Here is a 6,593-nt window from a genome sequence, read left to right on the forward strand (position 1 = left end):
AGATTTTGGACAGGTACAGGTTACTAGTAAATTCTGGCTGGATGACTTGATATGGCACTGTCCAATAAGTTGTATCCCAATGAGAACTTGATTTTGAAAATACAGTTCCCAATGATTCCTATTATTGAAAAACTACAGTAGTAAATACAAAAACTAGGTTCCATTATAAGTCAAACAAACGTTGTTATGACGTCGTGGATAGGTTTTGAGGAAGTTTGAAGAAAGATCAAGGATTAAGTATAATCAATACATCACTGATCTTCAGCCGGCGAACAAAACTTTGTTATAATAAAAACTACGAAATATCTTGTTTAAATAGCTAGTCTCGGATCTCTTTTGAATTGCAGATCAAAATTCATTCAAGAGATGAAAATCAATTTTTAATATAAATGTATGTCTTACAGTTTTAATTTGAATGAACGCCTTACAAAGGAGATCGATAAATCATCACATTTCCTTAGCTGTAGAGATAAATAAATCTAAAAGTTTAACTGAATTATGCAATAGAGAATCCTGAAACATAATATAATCTAACAAAAAACAAAGACTATAAGTAAAATGCAGTTTCTTTGTTAAGATAACAAGTTTTCTTATAAATCATATTTAATTCACAAGGCTTAATCCACAAGGTAAACATTACATATGACACGAAAATGTGTTTTATTTTGGTCTGCTCAGCATCTAATCAAACTTGAATGGTACATGTCTGTCAGAATGAATTGAACAGTTTACTACAATATTCAATATTATTATACAAATGCTTTTTTAAAGATCATTTAAGCAGTTAATTCAAATATCTTCACTTTGCCTCCACTTTCACCAACAAAAAATCTGTTGGTACCTTCCTGGAATTTTATACACCTTGGCTTTTCCACCCCTTCTAGAATTCTTATGTTCTCACCACTTCTAGACAATATATGAATATTGTTGCTACTGCTTCCATTTACATAAATGTTTCCAATTCCATCTACCGTTAAGCCATATGGACGTTTTAATTCCTTGTTTTCATATGTGAACAAGATGTTCCCTTCCATGTCTTGTTTAATGACTGTGTCATGTGAGTAGCTTGCGTAAATTACATTGTTCTCAGTGTCTATTTCCACATCATCAGTGCTACGAAAATCGTTAAAAGAAGTGACTTTTGCAAAGTTTTGAAATACTTCTACAGAATCACGAGCACCAACTGCAATCGTGGCTCCATGCATCGATATTCCATAACAGTGACAACCAAGATCTACAGTTTCCTTAACTTCAAACGAGTCCGACATTAGTTTGACGATTCTTTTTTCTTGAGGAAGTGATACAAGTACTTCTTTTTCACCGTTGGAACACACATCCCACGGGGATCCTGGTAAAGATATCTCTCTCAAAACAACACCATTAGTATTACACAGAACACACTTTTTCATGTCTGCTAATAATAATTGGTCATCATTATGAAATATTCCACCATGAAACTTAGCACCAGGAATCTCAAATTCAGAGATCTTTTTTACCATAACATTTTTTACATTGTAAAGATCTTGCCGTACGAATGTTTTATATTCGCGTACAGATATTTCAGCAAGTTGACAAGAATCGAGAAGGTTTCGAACATTATCAGGTAATTTGGTCTCTATATGAATATTTAACTTTTCATTGTCCAGTTTTGTCAAATGTTCATGAATTTGTTTCATTCTGCAATATGACAAAGCCAACTTTGTTTTTGATGATTCGTCAGGTAACAAATTCTTCTGCAACAACTCTTTCCAATATTGAAGTAAAAGTAGCCTCTGCTCAAATGAATCCAGGGATTTTCGAAGCTTTGATTTAGATTCTTTGGATGCCTTTGCGAGTTCAGTTAAGTGAGTTTCTTCCAGACATTTAACAGCTTCAATGAGTGTCGAGGACATCTGTGAAATTTCTTTTGTAAATTTGTCAGATATATCATCAATCTCATCAATATTAGATTTTTCTTCTTTTATTATTCTTTCGAAAGAGGAACATAATTCCTCTACATCATATTGCAAATTTTTAACCTTTGCAGATTCCAAATTTGTGAGTTTATCGGACAGTTCCTCGATCTGACAGAAACTCCAACAGCCAGCATGTTCTTTTGTTACACAGATGGAACAACACGGAACAAGATGGGTTTCACAAAACAATTCCAACCTTCGACCATTGTGATTCCCGCAGTTTTCTAGATCTAACGCAGGATATTCATGCATAACAGACATTGTCTTGGACATATCAGTCAGTAAAATTACCTCATGGTGACGGGAGGGGCGTGATTTTTTATGACATGTAACACATTCATTGCATAGCGCCTCGGAACAGTCCTTACACCAGCTATTCGCTTTCGCCTCCTCCCCATCTTCGTTACAAGGACTACATGGAATGGCCTTCAAACTCGAATAGTTTCCAGCAATCGCAGCAATGAATTTGTTCTCAGGGAATCTGACAGCCCAATCATTACAAGAATACTGACCAATTCTACCTGGTGCAGGTATGAAGACGCGACAGAGAGGGCAAGAAAATCCAAGGGGTGAATCACAGCTGGAACATGACGACTTAATATGAGTTGATAAACAATTTTGGCAAAAAGTGTGTGAACACGGTAAACATTTTGGTAATTTGTATTGTCCCATGCATATAGAACACATTGCCAACTCAAAAGTTTCTTCTTCTTGGTTTACAGTTGCCATATCGTTTCGGTGAAATTGTTAAAATGAAAGTAAGAAAAATGTTGTATGATGAGCCCGATTCAAAAACTGTCCCAGTTAATTCAAAGAAATGTAGCTGCATCAGGAAAAAATCGCTGCTTATGAATATTTATGTATGATACAATGACTTTGAGCTAATGAAATGACTATTTCTCATACATACATGTATATACATATCGGACGCTTGTAATGTCAGATACCAAGATAAATGAAAACTGATATGGAAATGGGTATTAAATATTAATTGAAGGATGAAGAAAAGGGTTTAACTGTTTAGTTTTTTAACAAAATTTCGTCTTTGGAATATCACAGTATCTAAATTCTACCGAGGTCGAATACAGTTCTCTTTGGTTAACAAACATTAATTTACTGTCTTTATAGACTTAATTTTAGAGGAGACTTTTGACTTATTTTAAGTCAATCCTATACATAGGTACATGTCACAAGCTTAAACCATATGATACACAAAGTTCGGTAAGTATAACTTTTTCCTAATTTTAAAGTTATGATCATAATGTCTGACATTTATGCGGATTTAAAATGGATCAAAACTTAAACTGTTGTCAAGGACGATAAAGGAAAAGAAAGAAATTCGCTGATATCTTGTCCTGTAACATTCGCATTTTTATTGAAAATGTGTCATTAAGTTTTCCAAGATATCTGAATTCAAACGTAAAATATATTTATAACATTTTGATCATATAAAAAAAAAACCATTCATCACGATTAGAGGATATTTTAAGTATTTTTTATGCGGATTTAAAATGGATCAAAACTGTGTGTGTGTACAGAAAAAAGTCTTCTCAAGAACTTATACATGTAGTATTGGTATTGAATCATCCCGATGTTGTGAGGATTCAACTTAAATCAAATCAGAGATTCCTTAGGGCTCGATTTTGAGGCACAATATGGAGTCAATATTTTTTATGAAATTAAAGAGGGCCATTTAAAAAAAAAAAATCTGCTGCTGAAGAACAGAACAGCAAGGCCAAAGTGATTCAGGTGAGCGTTTTGGTCCTTGGGCCTCTTGTTTATTTTGGGGAAACTCGCTTGTGGTGAATTAATTCTCTACTGACGAAGGCTCTCGATCTATCTGTCGTGGCTGTTATTCCAAAGGAAAAAGAAAAGTAACCGTTACAACAAAATCTTTTTTCTTTTAAATAAAATCAGTGGAAAGACTACTATGTGGGTACCAAAAAAAAGATGGGCATCTTAGTTAATGTTATGCTTTGCATCATACAAAGTATAAAAACATAAACTAGGATTGATTTCTCCATTTAAAGGATTAAATAATTACTTACATATATACTTAGTATTTTCCTTGAGTTCGACTTGTTTTGTTCTAAAAGTTAATTAATACTGAGATATGAAACTAAGTCATATCCTTAATACTGGCCCATTTTTTATTTTTTGCACAGTGTTGATTTAGTTACACTATATCACAATTATCAGGGGGAAACACAACTATAAAACAGACACATGTTTCTTACGAGGGTTTACAGATTTTTGCCTTAACAACAAACATACGTCGCCATGACGTCGTGGATTGATTTTGATTTTGCAGAAGTTTTTAAAAAAGACCTTGAGTTTAATCAATACACCACTGATCTTCAGCCGGCGAGCAAGACTATTGTTATGATAAAAACTATGAAAAATCTTATTAAAACAGCTAGCCTCGGATCTCTCTTGATTCGCAGATCAAAAATATATTCAAGAGATGAAAATCAAATTTTTAATACGAATGTATGTCTTACAGTCTTTAATCTACTTGATATACAAAGGAGATCAATAAGTTATCATTTTCCCTTTAAAGGCTGCAGTTTTAATGAATTAGAATGTAATTAGTATATTAAATCTTTTATCTTTATAAGGTATCGTATTTTTCTGGGAATTCAACATGGATCAACAAATAATTAGTTCTACATCAATACAACAAGGATTACTCCGGCATTCTTTGTCCTCTTTCAGTTTTTCCCATTATAGCTGAACCTTTCCGATATCTTAACATCCATTGTAAATTAATTAAGTACGTGTTTCTTCATTCATGACGTCAAATAAACGTATAAATAACTTTTTGATAAATAAATTTTATATAATTTTATTTGTAATTATGAGTTTATTATTTTATTTTGATATTTTGGGTTTCTTTGTTTCATTTGTTTTTCACTTTTTTTTTTCTTGTATATGCACTATTTCACAGGTACATGTATTTGATTTCAGAAGATGCCGAAAATAAGAATGTTCGGGGAATCTTTAAAGTTTTGAAAATAAAACATTAAATTCTCAACACCGTACATGTAGCTAGTAAACATTTTATTCAATTATATTTATTAAAGCACCCATGAATATTTTCAGTAACTTCTCGTTTAATTGCAATTTTCGCATGCAAGTGATACTAAAATTGCGCATAATTGTATTTAGTACATGTATTAACTAATTTCTTGCATGATTAACATATATATGAAATATTTTGAATTTTTGAATAAACAAGGGGGTTGTACATGTATGTATTTAAAGTTTGTTCAAATCATAACCTCTTCCATCCCCGGTGTAGTGTAGATTCGAGTTTGTTCAAATCATGACACCCTGGGTTAGGATTGGGCCACGAAAAGGGACAAAATTTATACATGGGAAAATATAAGAAATATCTTTATGTTCCTTTGTTATTCCTACAAGTCCGAAGCCAAGTCAACTGAGCTAGTTTTTTTTTTTTTGGTGGATTAAGAGAAAATAACAGCAGTATTGAAAGTGAAAAAAATGTCATTTATTCAAGTAAACGACACAAAACAAAAATACACATAGTTAGGGGGTCAGAAGAGACTAGAAAAAACTTCTGAAGAACACAAAAATCTTTGGCATCATATTATGCAAGAACTGACCCCCTAAAGTTAAACATTCCATATATCAGGCACTGATATGTCTGCCATCAAAAAAGGCTGGGATAAAACAAAATGAATGCAAAATATGAACACTAATACATGTATAACAATAATAAGAAAACGGTGGAAGAAAGGGGATGGATGGATGGAGGGTCTTTTCAACAAAATTTTCCCTCGCAATTTGGCGTGGCTTTCTCCTTTGGTAAATAAATAACAAAGTCACTTGATTGGGAGAAGCCACGCCTGTTGCCTGTAAATTTAGACAATCGTGTCATAGATTAAAATTAGACAATTGATCCCGAGATAAATAGTTTGTAAACACCAAATACAAATACAATTACCAAAATACAATCATGTCACATCAAAAATAAATTATAACAAATAAATCAAATACAGATTCTTCAACTCTGTCACATAAAGGATATTATTATTTGTAAATAATAATAACTGATTTAAAAATCTTCTCAAGAACACCAAATCCGTGATTAGTCATATTAAATAGAAACATCTTCAAGTATTCTAGATTTAAGTTAGTTCACATTATGACCCTGGGTGTAGGGTGGGGCCAAAACCGGGGATCAAAGTTAGACATAGGAATATATAAGTAAAATCTTTGAAAAGTCTTCTTCTCAAAAACAGCAAAGTCATGATTGGTTACATTAATATAGAAGCATCATCGGGTATTGTAGATTCAAATCATGACCTCCGGTGGTAGGAAGGAGTCACAACAGGGTATCAAATTTATATACATGTAGAATATACATTGTATAGGGGAAATCATTAAAATCTTCTCAAACCAGCAAAGCCACGATTTATCATGTTAATACAGAAACATCCTCAGGTAGTGTAGATTAAAGTTTATTCAAATTATGGCACCCGGGGGTAGGGTTGGGCCACAAGAGAAGATCAAACTTAAAGGAAAAAAATATCTTTTGAAATCTTCCAAAGACATGATATATCAAAAGGAATTTTGAAGCATTCTCAGTTAGTGTAGACTCAAGTTTTCCAAATC

The 6,593-nt window shown here is 32.7% G+C and overlaps 1 protein-coding gene across 1 annotated transcript; it reads right to left on the reverse strand.

Annotated features, from left to right (window-relative positions):
* Positions 1–554: 554 nt before the first annotated feature.
* LOC133183935 (uncharacterized) lies at positions 555–2,694 on the reverse strand. The gene has a single exon (XM_061318810.1). The coding sequence runs from the start codon at positions 2,682–2,684 to the stop codon at positions 777–779; it is 1,908 nt and encodes a 635-aa protein (XP_061174794.1). The 5' UTR covers positions 2,685–2,694; the 3' UTR covers positions 555–776.
* Positions 2,695–6,593: the final 3,899 nt, after the last annotated feature.

The sequence above is a fragment of the Saccostrea echinata genome, unplaced genomic scaffold, assembly GCF_033153115.1.
Source record: "Saccostrea echinata isolate AGI-Se365-2 ecotype Australia unplaced genomic scaffold, CSIRO_AGI_Sech_v1 ptg000009l, whole genome shotgun sequence".
NCBI lineage: Eukaryota > Metazoa > Mollusca > Bivalvia > Ostreida > Ostreidae > Saccostrea > Saccostrea echinata.